This window comes from Vipera ursinii, assembly GCF_947247035.1.
Source record: "Vipera ursinii genome assembly, chromosome: 5".
NCBI lineage: Eukaryota > Metazoa > Chordata > Lepidosauria > Squamata > Viperidae > Vipera > Vipera ursinii.
Window position 1 is genome coordinate 46,972,046 of NC_139518.1, and position 22,366 is coordinate 46,994,411.

Sequence of the window (22,366 nt, forward strand, 5' to 3'; positions counted from 1 at the left end):
GTTGAGTCAAAAACATCTTTCATACCAAACTGGAAATACATATTATGGATCCTGACATCTTAATATTTCCAGGATTATTGCATGGAGATTATGCCAGACTTTCTGTTGAATCCCAAGCCAACTGATATATTTGCAGTAACTTCTGAATCTAGTGGAACATCTTGATGCAAAAACTGTCAAACACGACAAATATGAGCCGTCATTTCCTTATCCACTGAAAAGACCAAGAACATCAACAATTCAGAGGAAGAAAAGAACTTCTGCCCTATTCAGTATAGCAATTATAGATGAATGAGATGCTGTTTTAGGAAATAGTCTGTTATTTATTCAGAGCAGTTCCTTAGAGAGCAGTTCAATTCTAACTAAAACACCATTCAAAAATCTAAGATTCTGTTAGCAAAACTGGCCAATGATCACTATCCTTCTCAATCTTCAGTTATCCTCTAGTTTCAGCTGCCGACCACTTGGCCCTTGTCATATATTTATTTACCTTGTCACTGTGGAACTGGATTTCAAAACCATTGCAAACATGCATAATCATATAAGCTGTAACATTTATTTTACAGTACTTGTGTGCTATAGTGTGAGACTCACTCTATATGGCTCATAAAATAAAAATACGTTATAAACATAAAAAACCTGAAATGATAAAAAGAGATAAAATGTTCACATAAGTGTAATAAAACATAACTAGTAGAGACAGCGGAGTCATAATCATGAGTAGCCTATCATGAAAAGTAATAGCTTCACCAACTCTCAGAGGTGGCATGGAAGGATTCCATGGTTAAAAGCACTCAATCTCACTCACTAGTATAGCAGAACATGAAGGGATGCACTCTTTCCTTGCAACTCCTGATATATATGTCATTTGAAAAAGCAATCACAGCCATGTCTGAAATGGTGTGGGGTTTTCTGCTTGAGCAGCAGGTGGACTAGAACAGGGCTTTTCAACCTTTTCAGATTGTACCACTTTTAGGACATGACAATATTCGAGTACCACCAGTGCTTAGCAAGGTGTCAGAAACTTGATGACTAAAAAAAAGGGGGTGGGGATTTTGGGTTTTACTGATTAGATGCATTTGTTGTTATAGAAATGGCTAGTTTATAATATTATGGAAAAGTAAAAAGCTGAGGTTCGATGTTAATGCTTGCTTCCACAGGAAGTTGGAAGCCAATGCCTTTTCTTTTCTTTTCTTTTCCCTCTCCCCCTAACTTTCCCCACCTTTTGCCTCCACACTATTGTGTCCTACTATTTGCTTTTGTATTTCTATATTTTATTCTATAATCTAATAAAATGTTACAAACTGTAAGGAAAAAAAGGAAAGAAAAGCACCAGTTTTAATTTCTTCAGTGGTGGTTCCTTTGCTGAACCACTTTCCCTTTGCACTGACAAATGTATGATGAATTTATCCATATTTATTAATATGCACCACTACCTTGGTGATCAGCTGGCTGGTTGAGCTCCTCTCTCTCTCTTCTTCCTCCCTGCCTTCTGGGCTCTCCTTCCGCAGCTTCTTCTCCCTCTCTCTTCTTCCTCCCTGCCTTTTGGGCTCTCCTTCCGCAGCTTCTTCTCCCTCTCTCTTCTTCCTCCCTGCCTTCTGGGCTCTCCTTCCGCAGCTTCTTCTCCCTCTCTCTTCTTCCTCCCTGACTTCTGGGCTCTCCTTCCGCAGCTTCTTCTCCCTCTCTCTTCTTCCTCCCTGCCTTCTGGGCTCTCCTTCCGCAGCTTCTTCTCCCTCTCTCTTCTTCCTCCCTGCCTTCTGGGCTCTCCTTCCGCAGCTTCTTCTCCCTCTCTCTTCTTCCTCCCTGCCTTCTGGGCTCTCCTTCCGCAGCTTCTTCTCCCTCTCTCTTCTTCCTCCCTGCCTTCTGGGCTCTCCTTCCGCAGCTGGTGCTCTGTCCCCTTCTCTTTCCCTGTTGTCTTTTTTCCCCTTTCCCACCAAAACCACCTCCTCTCCTTTTCCCACCTCCTTTTCTCTTTGGTTCACCTCCAGCTATGCGCTGCTTCCGGAAGTGCCAATGAGCTGGAACCCTGCAGCGATCCTGGGGCTTCTGCGGAGCCCGACAGTCCTGCAGCTCCAGCTTCCTCTCCCTCAGGGTTGTGTCACTTCAGCTCTTTCCCCTCCCCCACTACGCTTGTCTAGGAGGGTTGCGTACCACCTGCAGGTGCCAAAGTACCACCGGTTGAAAAGCCCTGGACTAGAAGACCTCCAAGATCCCTTCCAATTCTGTTATTTTATATTCTATTAAGAGGGAGCTTTCATTGTCTTTTTCAAGATGGTGGGCACAATCTTTTAAATAACAATTTATACACACACATATCAAATTTACCACTGCTTTATCTCCACAATTAGAGATTGGAATGCTTATATTTACTATCAAGATATTAACTTCCATAAATTTTACTGGAATCTGCTGCATATGATCTGATATACAGTACTTACATGATAGCATGATTAAAAAAATAATCTGCAGACTAGACCTTTACTACTAAATCATATTTCTTGCCTAAACTGCGGGTGTAATACATAGACGCAGTCACATGCTATATATGCAATAGACATAGAGACAATTTTATGCAAGTCTTAAATGCAGTGCCAGGAGCCTTCCATAGTTAGAACACTCTTTCAAATTGGAATTTTTAATGTGACAAAAGATAAAATACTATTCTGTACATATTTACTATAATAATTATACATATTCATTGTATTTAATGAAATAAGCTTCAGCTAAATGTAAATGTAAGTTAAATTAAATCAAATGTATGTTTGGCCCTGTCCTTGTCTATTTCTTCATCTATTTCTTCCTGCTTTTAGAAGTGAAGCTACTAGTATTACAGCACTCTGATTTTTCAATCCTTGAGCCTAGCCTTCTTTGTGATTGAACTCTTAGCATTTTTGAACAATGCCAGTAGCTCATAACTGCTGTTAAACTTGTGTCCTGGCTTGGCTGCTGGCCTCTGGAGTAGCTACTGGTTTAGTTTGTGCTCCTTTCCTTTGGACTCATTGCTTTTTGCTTCTGTGACATGATTTATGGCCTCACTTTGCTATTTGTTCTCTTAAACAGGAAAGGACATAAGATTATTCAAATTTTTAGCAAACTCTATGGTTGGAACTGACAAATTCAGTCTTCTAAGCCAGGTAACTACCCAGAGGCAACCAATATGCAAGACAGCTGTGGGCAAGGCAGCTCATGCAAACCAAACAGAATTCCTCCTCATTTCCCTTGCCGTCATGAAGGAACGTCTGATCATGCGTTTCTAATGAATGCAGATTCCCAGGAAAGTGGAGCCTGGGGATTTGCACCAAGATGCTGATATAATCAGACATGCATGTTGAGGCGAAAGATAGCAGTGCTGACAGATTCAACCTGGCATGTAATCATCAGTGGCAGTTTTCACACAGCTCTTAAAGCAGAATTTCCTCTCCCTTTCTTTTCATAGTAAAATAAGGAACAATTCTAAGGGAAACAAACCTAATGGGGCCTCTCAAAAAAGAGTCTTTCATTTGCGATAAGTGCTCTGTAAGATAATCCATGAATACTTAAACAAGCCAATATCCATGGTTTATTTAGGGAAGAGTTTCCCAACCTGGTATCCTTAGGTTGGGAGAAGTGAGGTCCTTGACAATACATCACCTGCTTTGGACTGCATAGGTTGGAGCCTATCCAAAGTGTGAATAATTATTTCAAGTCAGAACAATAGATTTCAGTGAAGGTAATAAAACTGATAGTTTTAATATTTTGGATTTTCCTACAGTCCAGTTTATAGAGCCATTAGTATAACAGATGAAAAGAATCAGCACACTGTCATTATTATATCATTCATTCACATCATAGTGCACTCTCTCCACATTAATATTAATGGCTTATATAACTCATGCAAATCACCAATGTACAACAGTCCTCTATTGTTTCCAGCCTCACAAAAACAACTATGGTATCTCTTTGGTATTATCTCATAAATCCATTAAGTTACTGTATCACAGAGCTGTGAAGGTTCTGGAATCCACAGTAGCAAATCACAATTCTACCACCAAAAAGTCAAGTGAATATTCCATAATTGGTAACAGAAATCAAAGACTACACAGCTAGTGTAATACTGGATGCAACTATTATCACTTTAGCATTAAAATAATAAAGCAAATACTTGTAAATAGCTCTGTTGGCTCTACCCTATCAGTACAATTCAAGAAACTATGGAAATGCTTAGTATTTCATTTATTGTATTCATTGTATTTCCATACATGGATCTCCGACTGGTGAGTAGAGATAAGGGTTAACTTCCAATAATCAAAACTGACTAACCCATATCCCATTTCAGAGGAGACCAGATTTGGATCTTGGAAGAAGTTAATTTTTGTCAACAGTTCTTTCAAAAGATTTGAAAATTTCAAAACAGTTATACTGCATCTTTCAAGATATTATAATGTCTGCCACAAAAATGTTTGGAAAATGGTTTACTGAAATTGCCCTTTAAGATTTGCTTCACATTAGAATATGTTTACTGTAGAATAATTTAAACTAAAGGGTCACCAGACTATCAATCCTCCTTCCCAACTTCAAGAAAGCAGGCTATGAAAAGAACACAGAGGTCAATAACGCGACTACAGTGTATTCCATGAACTTCATAATTTATCACAAGCATAGTTACCTGAAATTTTAAAAAATCACTTTTTTCTTTCTTGATTTAAATATAGTCACCAAACAGGCGGTTACAATTTGTCTACAAAATTAAATGTGTTAGCCTTGAAAGTGTCACAAAAAGTGTATGAGAGAGACAGAGAATCCAGAACTTTGCTTATACAAAACATGAAGTATGAATGCATTTAAAATCTTTTAAATATTCACAAACACCACCATCACCCACACACACAACCTACATATTATTCTTCACATGCATTCAAGATGCATCAAAATTAGCATGTCATATTAATTCCAGAAAACCAGAGATTTCCTTTACCGTTATAGACAATTGTTATACGGGGGGTGGCATCCAAATCCGCAGAAGACAACCTGGAAGGATATCCCATTATTGTGGCCACAGAGAGACCCATCAGATAAAACAGCACATTTTCTTTCATTTTCCTGGTCATCCAAGGCTGCTGCTCACAGGGCAAGACAGCCCTTTTCTACAAGTTTGCCTTGGATAGTTGGAAAAATATCCTGTTGATTCTACATGTGGCATCACAGGTTGCAAAGAAAATCCTGAAATACAAAATGAAAGCTTTTTTTAAAAAATAATAATAATGGAATATTCCAGCACCAATATAATCGTCTAACCTAGACATTCTCTCAAGTCAGACATTTGCTCGTACCTTTTAAAAGGTGAACTTCATTCAGCCTAGATCTGAGGATCTGTACAACAAATTGAATATGTCCTTCAAGTTCTCCCCAAAATGGAAAGATACAAAATACAGTCTGAGTACTTTGCATGATTTAAACAGTGACCATATTTTCATGGAAAAAATAAAAGGCAAACTTGAGAAGGGGGCAAATCTGAAAGTATTTCATAAAAATAAGAAAATTGTTTAGTTTCTAACTTTCCTTTACAAAGGAAAATTCAAGGGCAAAACCAAAAATAAATAGATAGATAGACAGAAAGAGAGAAAGATAGAACTAAAGGAAATGAAGGGCTGTTCTTTATAATTAAGGACATATGGTCGCTGTTCCTGTAGAACAAGCAACTTCTATATCCCTGTTGAACTGTTCCTCATCCCTGCCTCACCTCCTGTATTAATCTTCAGTTTTCTCCTATATTTTTCCCCATCATTTCAGACAATGATTCTTCTGTAACCAATCTGTCACAGATGGAAAACTGTCTTGGAGCTCTGAAAAGCCACAGACATCATAGTCCGAGCAACACATTTTAAAAACTGTTTCATTTCCCTGATCTGAAAATTGTCCTCAGTAAATCCCAATGCCACAAACAACTAGATCAAATGCACTGGATCCGCTGAGGCCAGCTCTTGAATGTTACAAAAATTTCTGTTCTGTTGCAGTGACATTATAGTAGCTTCAGTTAGAAAATATAGCTGAATTATTAAATAGCTGATATTATATAAATTAAAAAATTTGGAGGAAAAACAAGCTAGTTGTAAATGCCTAAACACAAACATGGAAATTGCTTAGGTGAAAATACTGAGAAGATACATTTGCATGTTTGCAATTTTATGCCTTACATCACTTGTGCTTTACTACAAATCCACAAAAATAGTTGTTATTACTAATTTCATTTCAGATTTATTCCTAGAAAGGAATAAAATTCTGATGTAGCTCTGCATTTCAATTAGTTGCTATTAATACTCGGTGTTTCTAATGTCAAAATTGATTTAAGAAATTCATTTTAATGACCTTCTAAGACAGGTTGATGTTATTGCTTCCATATTGCATTGGAGAAAAGATTAGGGACATTTTGGAAGGAAGTATCGGGTATTAAAAAAAAACACTGGACAACCCCCAATGAACTCTGAAGTCATTGTTTCTTTAGATATCCATCCATTTTTCTTAAAAGAGGTTAAAATAATCTCTAGTAAAGCTTTACTTACATCCCAAACCATTCTTAAATTGGTTCCTTTTACCCAAAGTATATTTTAACAAAAATCTTCTAATTTCTTTTTGCAATCCTCCATTACTTCTTTCTGTAACAACATTTCATTTAGTCTCCATGTGAAAGAACTAGATTTTCTTTTTAAACCAAACTCACAGGATTATAATCTTAAAAAAATCTTTGACAGTATTTCTAATTTAGAAACCTTAGTATCCAAGTTCTTTGAAATCCAGATTATTTCTATTCTTGACAAGGAGCTAGATCTTTCTGAAAAATAGGTACATTCTCTGGAATTTTCATTTTGCTCTTTCCAAATATCCATCAAAACAAAAACAAAAAGCAAAACCTTTTGGTAAATTACCTTGAGTGATTTTAATGTTTTTCTCAGACGTTCTATCCAATTGTGCAGAGATTATGCCATTCCAATTCCCTATCAAACACCAATTTTCATAAGAAAAACCTATTAATTTTCGCATACATCATTTACAGAATAGTACGTCATTCTCATTTGGGGCATGAATTCGAAAGTCTTCCAAAGTCTCAGCAAATTAACTTCTAGTCTAGTACATCTGCCATGCTCATCAGTCAATACAAGTTCTATTTTTAGTTGTTAATTAATTAATATACAAATTAATATGCAAAACAATTCTATTTCTTTTCTTTTGTTCTTCACCCAAATTTTCGTAAACCAAATATTTTATATCCTTTCTTCTAATAAATATCTCTTGTACGCAAATTGTATTATGTTATGTTTTTCAAATCACCTTTTTTCCCTCTTTTGTGGAGCATTTTCTCAATTTATATTCTACATTAAGCATTTGTAATCCATAATCAAGCCAAACATTTAGAAAAAAATCAGTACCTGTAGACCTAATTCAGCACCATCCCTTTCAATATCCTGTTGAATGTGTTGAAGTTTTTATGTAGTCCTGACACCTCCATTTGAATCTTATCTTCTCTTCCTTGAATTTTTCTAGAAATTCTCTCCTCTTCTGAACAGAACTTAGTCAAAATCTCTGCTGTTTAAAAATAAAAATTACATTTTTCAATTTGTCCCATCAAAATGGGATCTATCTTTCAGTTAAAAAAAATAACATTTTTATTATTTCTGATCAGTAAAAATTTTAATAGGAATTTCTTTAAACATATTTCTTTATATCATGTTATTGATCTTCAGTCTTGTATTAAAATACTGCTGCAAAACTTGATCCCTTTTTTTCGTATTGACAAAGTGCACCAAAACATCCCTTAGAACATTTCTTATTCTTGGAAATCTCAAATTCTTTCTATCAACTTTATCAATTTCTCCCTTTGTATCTTCCACTTCCCAATCCCCCTCCACAAAAGACTTTAATATTTTTTCTAATATCTTCATCAGAAGCCTCAAACAAAATTCCTTCTCTCTCAATTCCACACAGCCAGGTTATCTAATTCTCTTTCCAATTTTTTATTTATAACTTGTCTTACTCTCCAAAATCTCCACTTTGTCATTAATTTGTTTTATATCTCCAGACACTCATTTTACAGAGTTTTCCATCTTCTTAACTTCCTCTTTCATCTCCTCTTTCATCATTAAGTCTTTCAGCCATTCTTTTTTTCCACGGCTATTAATTTAGTTATCAGTGATTCAACTAATTTACTGGCAAGTTGTTAAAACATTTTCTGAAGAAAATATGGTGTAATTCCTCTCTCTGCCGATTGCTCTAACAATCTCCTCCTCCCCCCCCACACACAATTTTGCCACTTTTTGAGTTCTTGCCATTATATTAAAACCCAAATGAAAAATTGTTGCAAACAAGGGGAAAAAGAAAAGGCAAGCTTTCCCACTTTTTTCCTCTTTTGTCTCCCTTTTAATACTTTAGTCTTTAATGCCACTCTGTAATTAGTCAGCATCACAATCCACATCTCTGTCAACAATAATCAGTTCATAGTACGCTTACCTTTATTTTTATTTCCACCAATTGCCTACACTTCTAATAATAACAAGAAAACACTCCCATGAAGGCCCAGGTCATTTGTCTAATTCCATTGTATTCAAAAGCAATCTTTTGGAGTAACTATTCCCTTTATTTTTTACTTTCTTACATCATCTCCTTACTAAGCTTAAGACATTCTTAAGTCTTTAAAACTTTTTTTTTCTATTGCTTTGTGAAACAGGAAAAAAAATCCTTATCCTGCCACAAAGAAAATTTAATTGTAGATTAATTAGATCCAAAATGAGCAATAAAAGACGTTCAGCTTTACATCTGCATAGGCTATACCAGAGGTAGGCAACCTCGGCTCTTTTATGACTCATGGACTTCAACTCCCAGAATTCCTGAGTCAGCATAGCTGACTCAGGAATTCTGGGAGTTGAAGTCCATGAGTCATAAAAGAGCCGAGGTTGCCTACCCGTGGGCTATACTATGTTTATGAGCTTAGGTGGAATCCTGACTCCCAGCTGCTCAACTCAAAAACTATGAAAACTTCAGTTCCTGTAGTTTACTCACAAGAAGCAGTTGTCTAGAGTGCAAATAGGCAAGCTCACAATCAAGAGAGATTTTGCTGGCCAACATGAATCTGGTCACCATTCTTCACTGCAATATCATCCCAACTCCTTCAAAAATGTTTACAGTAATTCACCACGAATCTCAGTGGAAGCTGGTCAAAAATACTTCCTGAAATGGAATGTGTGCATAACGTTGGGGAACAAGGGGAAGAGATGCTGCCTAAGAAACAATCAGGCAACAATCAGACAAGAGAGGCAGAAACTCCCAGTGACTTAAGAGACAGAGAAAGAAACTTAGGAAGCACCTGTCCTAATAGATTATGCAGATAAAAGTGGCAGCAGGAAGTTAGAACTTTTAGACTTGCAAGATTTTGTAAAGGTAGCCTTATAATAAAGTAGAATTAGGTCAACAATTTGTGTTTCCTGTCTCGTTTACCTGGGACGGCTGACACTTCCCTTCTAATCCCCTAACTATCTTCTGATTCTACTAATTTTCTCCATATAATTGTTAGGAACAAAATGAAAGGAAATTTAACCGGGGATTCACTCACAACATCCAAGAAAAGAGAACTAAATTTAGACACTAAGATTTTTTTCCCTTAAATTTTGGCAATTCTTTGATACATAGATTATTGGAGAAGTTCTACACCAGTGTTTCTCAGCCTTGGCTATTTCAAGATGTGTGCTTCATAGCATACTGGCTGGGAAATTCTGGGATATGAAGGCCACACATCTTAAAGTAGTCAAGGTACTTACACTACACTATAAAAAGATTCTAGCATGTAAAGCAGATGTATCAGAATCTTGCCAAATGAACAAAAATGTTATGGCAGCACCTGATCTGAACAATATTATCACATCTACAAGAAAAATACTGACTGTATAAAAGAAAAATGTATTTGTTATCCAGGAACGTATACTAATAGTTTCTTAGTTGACTGCCTCAGCATACTCCTCTTAAATTCAATAAATTAAATTAAATTAATAAGAGAACTATAATGCAGCAGGATACAGAGAGAAGTGTGATACAGGTAATCCTCGAGTTATGACAACTGACCCTATAATTTATGTTGCTAACTGGGAAATTTGTTGTGAGCTTTGTCCCATTTTACAACCTTTCTTGCCACAGTTGTTAAGTGAATCATTGCAATTGTTCGGTTAACAACATGGTTGTTAAGTGAATGCAGCTTCCCCATTGATTTTGCTTGTCAGAAGGTTCTAAAAGGGGATCACATGACCCAGGCTGCTAAAATCATCATAAATATGAACCAGCTGTCAAGCATCCAAATGTAAATCATGTGACCATGGGTGTGCTGCAATGGTCATAAGTGTGGAAAATGGCTATAAGTCACTTTTTTAGTGCCACTGTAACTTCAAACTGTCACTAAATGAACTGTTGTAAGTCAAGGACTACCTGTAAATTATTACCAGTGTTGTTACGTTATCATATGCATTAATTGTAGATTCTTGTAGTTACATATCTATACCTTATGTCATATACTGTATTTGTGTGAAGCTGTGAATAAAAAAATAGAATATAGAGTATAAATTTCCCTCAAAACAAGCTATAGAAGAAGAAACTTTGTTCTGAAAGAATACAGTATACACCATGTAGAAAACCACCAAAATGAAGGTTTCTAAGAAACAACCAGATATGGTTCTCAGGTAATTTCCCAAACAATGATATTATGTATATAAAGTAACATCTACTCACATCTGAGGAGTTCCAAAAAGGACAAAAAGAGTCACATACTGCCTCCTAGTGGTCAGTGTAACCAAAATACCAGACAGTATGCACACTGTAAAAGAAAGGGAAATACCCCTCTCCCCAAGTGGTGGGTGGTGGAAGTAATGTAAAGCTCTATACTATGAGGCTTGAGATAATGAAACATCAATATCTCTCTGCTCTGAGTGCTTAAAGGAAAGTGGACTCTGATAGCTCCCAAAACAAGAGAACTAAATGACGCAATGGCACTTGAATGGAAAGGCACCAGGACATGATAGAAGAGTGCCTTTCTGGAATTATAAGTCAGTAGGAACTGTAGCATCTTAGAGCAGACAGAAGGAGATACAGTGCATGAGAGTCACTCTGCCTCAATTTATTCTGCAATGCAAACCTAATTTGGACAAATAGATATGCTGAAGGACATGTGTATGTGTGTGTTACTTTTAGCTCTGAAGTGGAAAATAAAAAATGTTTGGTTCTATATGTCCTAAGTTCCTGGTTAAATAAGCACAAGCTATAGCACTGGAAAGGCCCTGTTTGGCCTTCCACGTGACAAACCAGAAATACTTTCTTAAAAAGGTAAGACTGTCTGCAAAATGCTAAAATTTCATCAAAAAGACGTTGCTAGGCCAAGCACAAAAACTTAAAATGGCAAAGAGATTTTTTTCTTCAATATTTAAAGCAATTCTAATTAACAAGCTAAAAGCTGAGAAGTTATTCATAGCTTAAAAGCTAGAAAACTTTGCTGAAGCTTTTGGCTACATAATGGTGTGATATAGCAGCCACGAACAAACTTATTAATGTTACATATACTGCCACAGAATTCTAGATAAAAAATTGATGAAGCTTCACTCTCTTTCTATGTTTTGCAGAAACCAAAGGCAAAAGACAAATCTAGCTCCAACCCCCACCATCTTTAAATAAGAAGCAGGTTGTACTAGACTAAAACTTCTATTTGGGTGCCTTCCAGATGTGTTGCCAAGACAACTTGTAAAATTCCTGGCTAGTATGACCAAAGGAATTCTGGATATTGTAAAGCCAATACATCTGATGGTAACAGATTAATTATTGCTTAGCTAAAAATCTTGCCATGAGAATGTAAGTATTACAATATGGTGATCCCCAAACTAACTTGTGAAAAGTGAAAAACTAATTGATATGCAAAGGAATTAGATAGAGTGATCTATGCAAACCCTAACACTAATGATTAAGAAGTTATGTAATTCAAGTCTGGATTAATGCACAATTCAATTTGTATAAAGAATCAAGTAAGACTTCACTATTGTTCTCATCTAATCGCATAGATGGCACATTAAAGAAGAAGGCAACACAAGGCAACCTGTTACCCAAGGCCTGACTCACAAGACTAGACAATTTCAGCATTCAAGCCTAACATAAATAAACTACGGAAAATTAACACAAGCTTTTAAAATACTACATAATTAAAAAAGTATTGTAGTCATCAATGAACAATTAAAATCCTGGCAAAAGGAAAGAGTGGGAGTCAAATGCAATTACTGAGGAGTGGATTCCACAACCTGGGAGTAATCTAGGATAAGGCCTTTTCCTGTATACTAGATACACAAGTTTCTGACTGTGGGGCACCTTCAGAAGACCTCAGAACCAAAAGGTTTAATAGATATACAAAAGGCTAAGCCCTAAACTTGGCATGTCCAACTTTTTGGCTTGTCTGGACCTCATTGAGTGAAGAGGAATTTTCTTGGGTGACATACAAAATATATTAATGAATATGTATAAATAATGTTAAATGTTTACGATCTCGTGGGGCCACATTACTAGCTGTCCAGGGCTGCCTGCATACTGTGGGCTGCAGGTTGGTCATGCTTGCTGTAAACCATTAAACCTTTTAGAGATCCATAGCAACATTTTAAACTGTGCCTAAAGCAATCTTCAGCACTGGTATTCCTATACCTTGCACCAGCTAGCAGCCTATCTTGCTAGCTGCTGACATTTCTAAAATATCAACAAGATATCTGATAAAAAATGGAATATATTTCCAAACCAATAAGGAACAATAGAAGCTGGCACAGTAGCTAGAATTATAAAAATATGCTCCTTGCCATAGTTGCCACCTGCCCTCCAGTGACAATTGAGGATCTAATAATTGTTCCTGACTGTAAACCTGCTCTTTTAAGGGTAGTACAATCCCTACCTGAAAAGTCTAAACCTCCATCCCAAAGACCAGTTTCTTATTGATCATCAGTATCTTTATCTTGTCTTAATTTACTTTGTTTTCCCTTTTCTAGCCCTTCAACATTATTTGAACTTTACAAATCATTACTAATTGCTTCCTTAGAGTTAGATATTGATGGCACCCCTCTTAAAACTCCAAATAATTTCCAACAGCACCTTCATTTAGATCAGGGGTGTCAAACTCAATTTCATTGAGGGCCGCATCAGCATTGCGGTTGCCCTCAGGGGGCTGGGTGGGTGTGGCCAGGGTGGGTGTGGCCTACTGGGTGGGCGTGGCTAAAGTGTGTATGGCCTGGGTGGGTGTGGCCAGCTCTACATCATTCGCATCAAGGGTGCCTATGGGGGCCCGGGCAGGAGTGGGACAGATCTGAGGGTCTCTGGCAGAAGGAGAGTCTCTGGGCCAGGGCCAAGGCAGTGGGGGCCGTTCCCTCACTGTTTCCAGGATGGCTTCGCGGGCCGCATGAAACCACTTTGCGGGCCTGATCCGGCCCCCGGGCCTTGTGTTTGACATGTCTGATTTAGATATTCAACAGCACAGAGACAAAATAGAACTCTAGTTCAAAAACTAGTACATTATCAAATAGCAGTCTCTCAATACCATTTCTGAACATAGCTCTACAGGAGACTGCAACGACCACAAAACATTAATCGTATCAGATAGCATAGCTGATAGTACTGATAGTACTGAATCTCATCAAGAGCTGTTAATTCCAAAAGCTTATAGTGTAGGGAAAAAAGGAAACAAAGATCAGAAAGAAGAGAGAAAGTAAAAGTGGTAAGGTATCAGTTGGATGATTTACCCACCACTGGAATGCAGTCCCAGCAGATTACTCAGTGGAAATTATCTTGAGAGAAGAAAAAGGTTGCCTATCTTTGAGGCATGGTCAAAATAGGATAGATGACAATTGCTACTCCAATGTGGATCATAATAAACAAGCTGGACAAAGGCTGGAAATGTGAAGGTTTTCTTATTTGCTTTGATATTTAGTTCTTTACATCAATTTAGGACTTTAAAAAATAAATGTGTCCAGAAAGTCATTATAGCACTGTTGCCTAAACAAAAGAATCAAGCAAGGATCATCTCATAAATAATTGCAATATAAACCAAAGCATCATCCATTTTTTGTTTCTTATCAGCAAAGAATGAATTCCTTGCTGTGGCCAAATGAGGCCAACAGCTTTATGCTTGAGAAGAGCAACCTCTGGGGAAGAAGGCCAGTTACGTTTTTTGATTATTCAGATGGGCAGAAATAGGCTATAAGCATTCTGTAGAACCAAGGCAGGGGAGTAGGGTTCCTCCAGATGTTGTCAGAGTATAATTTCTGGCATCCATCATCATTTAGCCATGTTCACTGGAGCTGCTTGGAACTGAACTTCACCAACATTCTATTGTTGAAAAAACAGACGGGTTTATATACTGTGTTTAAGCCATAACATGTTTTGTTTTTTAATTGGTGGGTGAATCTATCTATTGTACTCTGTAAGGCTTGCCTGCAGACATGGTTCAGGTAGCCTGCTGGTAGAAGCGGCTAACCTATTGCATAATCATAAAAAGGGAAAGGATTTTGAGACTGAGAAGTTGAATTCTTTGCTTTTATTTTCATTGCAGAAAAAAAGATAAGATTGTCCCGGACTAGACATTTTTAGAAACAGAATATGAGCTGCTGAGTGAAAGAATGGTGTCAAGAGAAGGAATTCCATTTAAAATTAATTGACAAGCTGAAAACAAACAAGCCACTTATTCCCGATGCTGCCCATCAAAGAATTTTTAAAACTGCTCAGATGTGAAATTGTTTTGATGATGTACCTCATTTAAAAAGACATCAGCTAACAAAGTAGTCATGGTATAAGAGAGAGTTCCTCTTCTGAATCAATAACTTATGGAGATTGGGAAGCATAAATTGAAAGTTCTATAATGGAAAATGTAAATAGTGACCCTCCCTTCCACGAGCTTTACTGAAGCCAGTGTTTGTTTATTAGCTCACAAGTATTATAGAATTAGATGTGAGCAATGAGATGGTAAAATTTTCACTTGTGACAACAAAGAACTCTAAAAGCATATTTCCACAGGGAAAAATAAATTACTATTCAAATAAAAAAAATAGATAATCAATTATTGTCATGCTGCAGGAGGCAAAAATGCTAACCATAGATTCATTGAGGAGCTGGTGCTGATATTGTCAAACAGGAATTTTGGAATTAAAGAAAAAAGAAGAAAAATTGACTCAATGTGTAGTTGCTCTAGAAGGCTAAATTTCCACATTGAGGGTAATTAGGAATGAAACCCACAATAAAATTCCCAACATCATAATGCCTTCATATGTCTCTACAACATAATCATTTTGAAATATACCAACCTGAGAAAGAATGCTAAGAAAAATATTCTAAAAATTATATAAAAGGGCAAACAAAATGATTGAGAGACTACAGAAATTCTGCAAAGTTTTGGGATTTCTAAGCTTTTAAAAAAAAGCAAGTTAAGGGATCATCAGGAAAATGTGTAAATGATAATTAAATTATATATGACGTGGGGAGAACAATTAAAACAAAGGAATTAAATTATATATGACGTGGGGAGAACAATTAAAACAAAGGGCTTTCCTGTCCCCCTTCCCAATATTTCAGTACTAGACAGGCCTTTTAATGAAACTAATAAATGAACTGAGATTTGGGATGCAATCTCAACTTTCACCTAACAGGTACTGCATGTTGTGTGATTATTCATGGGTTTCATATGTGAGTCATTTTCAGCTGTGCTTTCAGAGAAATCTCTGAGGGATTTTGGGGTTTTTTTCAGTGCCTTACTTCTGCCCTGCTTCTTCAGAATGAGAGTACAGTATCTTTGATATACTTCACCACCAATTACTATTGTTTAGATAATTGTTTCTGAGCATTACTGACTATGGGTTAAAGTCTTATAATGCTAGTTAAAGTCTTATAATGCTTCCTATTACAGTTCCCTCAGGGATTAATCATGGGTTATATTTTATTTATTTATTTTATTATTTATTATGGGACTTATATGCCGCCCTATCTCCCAGAGGACTCAGGGCGGCTAACAACAATAAAAAACCAGCAGTACAAAAGTTAAGAAAAAATTAAATAACAGCCCCAAATATTAATTACACAGTTAAAATTAAAACTTTTAAAAACCCATCATCAATCCAGGTCAGCCTGATGGAAAAAGAACGTCTTGAGGTCGCGGTGAAAGGACCGGAGGTCCGGGGCCATCCGAAGCTCAAGGGGGAGTTGATTCCAAAGGGCTGGCGCTCCCACAGAGAAGGCCCTCCCCCTGGGGGTCGCCAGCCGACATTGTCTGGCCGACGGCACCCTGAGGAGGCCCTCTCTGTGTGAGCGCACTGGGTGATGGGAAGTCGTCCCCGGCAGCAGACGGTCCTGCAGATATCCCGGGCCTAAGCCATGTAGGGCTTTAAAGATAAGTACCAGCACCTTAAATCTTTATTCTCTTCCTTGGTGCCATCATTCATGATCACTTCTTCAATATAATCGATATGCTGAAAATATCAGACTTTCTGATTTTTGAAGGCAATACATGGTCAACAGTATCAAAATATCTATTAATACTTGAATGTCTTCCATTGCCTCAAGTTGAGTATGGATAAGATGAATATGGCTGTGTTTTTTGTGTTCCACCCCAATTTGTCTCTATGTTTTTGAATTGGCCCAGGTTTTTCCACTTGAAGGCTCAGGTTTTTTTTAACAATTTTTGATTAGTTATGCACCTGTTTGTTGTTGTTAGCAAGAGTTTTCCATTTTTATTTCATGGGAATTCATAACTTTATAATCTAAAAGCTTCTGGTGGGGAAGATGTTTGCTTTATTGGTTAGTGTCAGTTGCACTATAGCAATGATAGTCTTGTGGCAGGTGTTCCTACTTCCTAGTTTCATCCCCTCATCTTTCTTCAGTGCTGCTTGGATTGTTATGGGCTATCCAAGTCATTTTCCTGTTTTGTTATACTGTACAGTTGTTCACCAGCTTCCTATTTGACACAGAACCTAGAAACCAGTAGTGTTTATATTTTGAGGGCCCACCCAGTCTCACATGCACACACATGCCCCATTGCCCTTATTTCTCCCTATCTTCCTGTTCGTTCTTTACATTACAGTACTCTAGGCAGAGTGCACATAACTACAGTACTTACTGCTGAGAAAGGGAAGGTGGACCGTTCTATCTCAACCCTGCTTAAGGGCTTTTCAGAGGGAAGTAATGACTCATTGGGAAAACAGAATGCAAGACAGAGGGGCCTTCAGTCTGATCAAAGTTTTTCTTATAAAACATATTCATGGTGATATCATACGTGAAAGGAACGTATCTGACCAATATTTCTTAGACAAATTATAAAAGCAGCCAAACTTATCACCTGAAATGTTAACAGGAAGCTGCTGAAGGGGAAAGGAGACGTTTATAGGAATAGCCTCTCCTGACTCACAGGTTGCTCCATTGCAGGTTGCTCCATTGCAGGTTAATTAACACACAACATTTTGGACTAAATTTGGATTCAGGAAAGAAAGAAAGCTGCAGGTGGCAGCTTTAAAAAAAGTCATTTCTTAGATTTAGCTTTTGTTCTTTGGAATACAAAGCCAAATCTCTCCTGGAGATTCTTGCAACTCATTACTATGTAAATTTAGTAATGAATTATATAATATTCAACAGATTCTAGAACAACATTTCATAACAAAGAAATAACAGATGTCTCTATTTGACAACTCAAATATTTTAATCAGATAACGATAATATTTTCAGAATTTATTTCAGTTTTATCAGCTTTGAAATGATGTCCCATATGGTAGTTAACAATTACCTCTTCTCATTCATGAAAATTAGGTTTGCCTCCTGGGTTATCATTAACCAATAGAATATTTTTTTATAATTCATGCTAACCCAACTTAAAGACATGAACATTTCTTTTCTGTTTACTTAAAAGCTGGAGGGATCTTTGAGATACTCTGGTTTAGGTCACAGATTATGTCATTCCACAGCTAAACTAAGTCTGCACTGTGCAGCGCAGCAGCATCCAGGAGACTCCCAATCTTTAATTCCAAATTGCTTACTATATGAGGTTCTAGCAAAGCTTCCTGTTAGTGTTACTTAAATGATGCAAATCTGTAAACAGTTTTATTTTTGAGCTTATCTATCCACAGAGGAAATAAATCACATGTTCAAATGTATACACACTATTCTATATATGAACTAGAACAGTGATCAGATAGAATCTTGGCCCACATTGAGCCAACATAAACACATTGTACGTGTGAAAGATTTCCTCCATAAGGCATTTATGTTTAATACACATTCCTTAGTGACATCAATAGGAGAGTGGGAAAAGGGAAAAGTGAGAAGTAGTGTACTACAGAATGTGAAAATTCATGAACTATAGCTTTATACTCTTGCAATATAAACAGGAAAGCTACAATAGGAATCCTAGAAAATTGCTGAATTTCTTCCTATAAAGCACTGTTTCTAAAACTTAATAAAAGAAGAGGAACATTCACTGGAAGATTTCTTTTTGTTCCTCCCGGCTGATACAGTTTTCCAATAGAATTGATGCTAATAAAAAATCTATTTATCATCAAACTACTTTAATCTGAAATGCAGAACTAATACAGAGTGAAATTTGGAAAGAGAGGGGAGGAGAGGTTGGACGTTTAATGCATTTTTTCCTCCTGCTGCAATACCAAGCTATCTTTATAGGCCTGAAATTCACATTGTCCAAAAGTAATCCTTGAATCTATATATTACTTTTGGGCAATTGAACCTTCAGACAATGATTAAAATTTCTCTATTGCTCCATGCAAGATCCAATCCAAAATATTTGTTCTGATTTAATTTTTTTAAAAAGTACCCACTAACTGCAACTGCCCTGGATTTCCTTTCATAAGAATTATTTCATAACAAGAAATTATGGAATCTCATAGCTGACCTTGCCTGATTTAAAAAAAACAACGAACAAGCTTTTTCAAGATCAGTCTAGTTAATACTTGAAGAGGAAGTGATTAGGGAATCTTAACGCTGCAGGGTAAACTGGAAAGTTGAACAAATATCTTAGAAGAATGCAATGCAATTTTGGCAAAAGGTCTATTTCAAATTAAAATTGCATTTATATAAATCAATCCATTTCCGGAAGTATCTCCAGAAAATGTGTGTATTTTCCTTCCCACTCCTAATAATATTAGAGAAAGATAGAAGAGAGATAATTCTAAATTAAGATCATAAACTACTGATTTAGTTCAACATTTAAAATGATCAGTTTACACTGTAAAAATGAATATGACTGCACAATATTTATATATCCTCCATCCAGAAAACATTTCTGGAAGAAGGTGCTGGATTTTCCACACATTTGACCAATGATATGTCAATATCATATTTTCCGAGGAAAATGTTATTCTATTCCAAGCGAATTGGCACTATAAACCACAATGGACCATCTGGAACAATGTTGCATAAGCATCATGGGTATTTCAGAATCTAGATTCTAGGCCACAGGTCTGCAACCCGTGGCTCCGGAGCCGCATGCGGCTCTTTCAGCCGCCGTCTCCTGAGGCTCCCAGTCCTCTGCCATGTGCAGTCCAAAAAAAAAAAAAAAAAGTGGGACTAAAAAAGTTCAACCAATCAATTCAAATATGCAGGGTAGGTGCATATCTCGCCTTGGCTCCACTCTTCAGTCAAACCCTGTTCTGCGCATGCGCGCATGTACGCGCATGTGCACACATTTTTTGCGGCTCCCAGTTTTTCCTTTTGTGAGGGAACCGGTTCCGAGTGGCTCTTTCACTGTTTCAGGTTGCTGACCCCTGTTCTAGGCAGTATATAGCAGCGTAAAAAACAGAGACTAAAAACATAAGGATAAATATACATAAAAAACCCTCTGCAAATGGTCATCATAAACTTTTGAATTACAATGTGATAGACTTGACTTGCTTTGATGGCTTTGTACAATGATGCAAAAAGGGAAAGAGCTACAGAGACATTAGGGGCAAAGAGTTGTACAATCCAGTGCTAATAGGGAATATTCATAGGGAATATGTCATTCTGTATTGGCCCAAGAAGCCTATTGGTAGCCAACATAGTGACTTTATAGTAAGTAGTTATAGTACTCTGGGCCAGCTGCAGCTTTAGGACCATCTCCCAAGACTACTCCGCATAGATTGCATTATAGAGTAATCCAATCAAGTGATGACCAGAACATGAATTACTTTTACCAAGACAACCTGAATCACATGAGACTATAACAGGCTCACAAGACAAAGTTGGGCAAAGTATCTGCTATTTAAACAATGGCTGCAATTTAGGAGGAGTGCCAGATTTAAAAAACAACTCTTTTAGGAAGAGTACAGCACTATTCAGAATAATTATTGAACAATAATTAGTTAATAATTCCTGGATGTTTATTGATGACAAATCTTGGAGAAATTTGCTTTGACACTCTACAGCAGGGGTCCCCAACCCCCGGTCCATGGATCGGTACCAGGCCACAGCATGCAAGCAACCGGCCCACACAGACAAGCAAAGCTCCATCTATGGGATGCAGGCAGCATACAAAATCACACACCCTCTGGTCCGCGGAAAAACCTCTCTCCATGGAACTGGTGCCTAAAAGATTGGGGACCTCTGCCCTACAGTATTCCTACTATATCCCTTGCTGAGGATCATCAGCATATTAGCGACACCTCATTTCAAATTAACAGGTGACCTCTACCAGGAGTTTTACACAGATATTTTATAAAATTCTATTGTGAAAGGATTGACAAATAAAACCATTGTTTTTCAGGCCACAAAGCAATGTTGCAATCTTAACACTTGCAAAGACGGAACTTGCCAAAAAACTAAAACTGGGCATATCAAGGAATAGCTCTGTCATGTTGCCCTTTCTCTCTTAGATATTTCTTTGACATTTTAGGTGAACAAAGTGACAGGATTCACTGTTCTTTGCCTTAAACCAGACAATTTTCAATAAAGGGTATATTTAGAAACCTGGTGAAAGTCATTTGTGTAGTATCTTGGAAGAGTTCCCAGATGGATCAGACTCCTTCAAAAGAAAGTATATGATGATGTAATATCTCCCTCCCCTTGCAAGAACTACAAAAAGTCAACATACACTTTGGGACATGATCTTCTCTGAGTATAGGACTAAAGTCAGCTATCTTATATTTCTCTGTGTATCATCAAAAATCTCTATTCTAGTTTGAACTGTTTTCTAGATTTTTTCGACAGAGATTTTTCTGAATCAAGTACTCTTCAACATGTAACTGGGGATTCCAGGAATTAAATAAATGAATGGCAATCCTAGGCTCTATGCTTGTACTATGATTGCCTCACTATATTATGTATACAGCAGGTACCATACATTGTCTCTGAATCCCTGTTTTAAAACTGCCTGCAAATAAAACCTAAACCTAACCAATTTTTCTCTCTCACTTAGCAATGTCAAAATTCTGAAATAGGTAGGAGTGAAACTTTCCATCCCACCAGTATTTGCTAATACCAGACATCAGGGATGGGAATTATTTTATGAGCTAGCATCAAGATCATAACATCAAGAAACCAGAATCGTTTATCTTAAGGAAGTATTTAAAAATAGCCATTGAATTAAAAGTAAAGTTTCTGTTCTTGACTCTTCAATGCTTGGCAACAGCGAATTGCAGAAAGCTAATGTAAAATAAGGCTAAACATTATGGCATCTGTTCAGAGTTCAGTCTTTTTCCTTTTGTTCATAGAAATGAATGGCAGGAATAAGAAAATGCTGAAGTTATTTCACCTGAAAATCAGTGGGATACAAAACAAGATTGGCTTCATCACACACTGTTTTAAATACCGTTCAAAGACACTGTACAAGTGACCTCCATCAGATGTCACTTTTATTAGGTAAGTCCAGGGCTTTTTTTTCCTCATAGAACGCCTGGAACGGCGTTCCGGCACCATTTTTGGATGGAACCTTGTAGGGTAGGCAAGGTGGGTTGTATGACGTGTGAGTTCCGGCGCCTTTTTCTTTTACAAAAAAAAAGCACTGGGTAAGTCTATTTTCTTCTGTCTCGACATATTAATAAATGTATCAAATATATTTTATCATCTTAAGATTTTGATGCCCAAAGTGATCTATAGAACATTTCTGAAACACATAAAGTCAAAGGACAGGAACTAAGTAAAATAAGACTAACTAGATTTTACAAATGAAAAAGGGAAGATGCTTAAGTTAAACTCTCTGAAATAAGATTGCTTATAAAACATGCCAGTATTTTATTTACCAGTAAGTGAAAACAAAATACAGTGAAAAGGCCGTACAATGACAGTGCTGAGTCCTTGTATCTAACCAATACCCCAAGACATTATGCTGCCTAATGCATAGTTGAAATGGTGTCTCACCTCCTCAGAGCAGCTT

The 22,366-nt window shown here is 37.0% G+C and overlaps 1 protein-coding gene across 7 annotated transcripts in view; it reads right to left on the reverse strand.

Annotated features, from left to right (window-relative positions):
* Positions 1-22,366, reverse strand: part of SEMA4G (semaphorin 4G) — a 106,705-nt gene that overhangs the window by 51,459 nt on the left and 32,880 nt on the right. For 3 of the 7 annotated variants that reach the window (XM_083363666.1, XM_083363667.1, XM_083363668.1), the window contains 3 exons: positions 7,404-7,560; positions 6,903-6,971; positions 4,955-5,199 (listed from right to left, as the gene is read on the reverse strand). In XM_083363666.1, coding sequence (XP_083219792.1) covers positions 4,955-5,087 — 133 coding nt within the window. In that variant the 5' untranslated portion in view covers positions 5,088-5,199; positions 6,903-6,971; positions 7,404-7,560. The remainder of the gene's footprint in view (positions 1-4,954; positions 5,200-6,902; positions 6,972-7,403; positions 7,561-22,366) is intronic. The other 4 variants (XM_083363669.1, XM_083363670.1, XM_083363671.1 and 1 more) reach the window with 3 other exon arrangements.